The 921-nt window shown below is 44.6% G+C and overlaps 1 protein-coding gene across 1 annotated transcript; it reads left to right on the forward strand.

Annotated features, from left to right (window-relative positions):
• Nucleotides 1-447: 447 nt before the first annotated feature.
• On the forward strand, nucleotides 448-678 carry T265_15975 (hypothetical protein; the record flags this gene model as incomplete). The annotated part of the gene is made up of 1 exon (XM_009179424.1): nucleotides 448-678. A coding segment is annotated over one exon (165 nt), but the record flags the coding sequence as incomplete, so codon positions are not given.
• Between the last annotated feature and the right edge of the window lie 243 nt (nucleotides 679-921).

Here is a 921-nt window from a genome sequence, read left to right on the forward strand (position 1 = left end):
ATGAGTCTCTACGGTACACCTGTCCATAATTTCATCAAACAGCACGTATACCCCAACTTACAGTTCAACACCTGGCTTAAGACCTGCACTAAAATTTGCTGACATTTTCATTACTTATGAAAGGTCAGAAATTGTTCGTAACTACTCACGCTCTCTGGAAACGACCTGATACTAACCAGGAAATGGGTTTCGGGTTTTGACAAGTGATAATTATGAAACTTGGTGATCGGTCTGTCACCTACAAATCCATAATTATTCTTAGTTGTGCTGATCCGTGTGTTGCAGCCTCTAGAACGTATGACTGGGTAGGCATTCCCAGTACCATTCATCGGATATGCAATGACCAATTTTGCCTCCAGCAAACCACAAGCTCCAAAATGTCATCATTCCCTACAATGGGATCTAAATTGCCTGCATCAACGGTCTATATTTTTCTAGTGTACTCAGTTACCACCAGAACTGACTCCTTCAGGACTGCCGTACGTGCGACGTGCCAGTAATCGCGTTGTCAAATGCATGAAAATGGGAGAACTGGATTCTCAACAAGCCCCAGACCGCATTCAGTCAACGCAGAGGCGCACGTGTCAAACAACTTCGGTGCTTGTAGCTCAGCTACACTCAATCTCCTCTCAATGCTCCGACCACAGTCGACTGATCCAGTCGGGCCAACGCTGGGAGGGTTGGTTGATGTGTGTCTCTGAGTACAGAATATTGGATTGAACCAGCAGAACAGAGACAGAAAGATATTACTGTATAATAATTTATGTCAATGATCAGAACATTAGCAAACAATTGCCATGCACTGACAAAGCCAAAGTAACCAGGGCAGAGGACAAGCCAGCCACAATGGTCTACGGAAAGCGAGCTAGATGACACCATCTGAATCCCAAATTAAGCCCATCTTCAACCGCTTTGAGTGTT

The sequence above is a fragment of the Opisthorchis viverrini genome (assembly GCF_000715545.1).
Source record: "Opisthorchis viverrini unplaced genomic scaffold opera_v5_2613, whole genome shotgun sequence".
Classification (NCBI taxonomy): Eukaryota; Metazoa; Platyhelminthes; class Trematoda; order Opisthorchiida; family Opisthorchiidae; genus Opisthorchis; species Opisthorchis viverrini.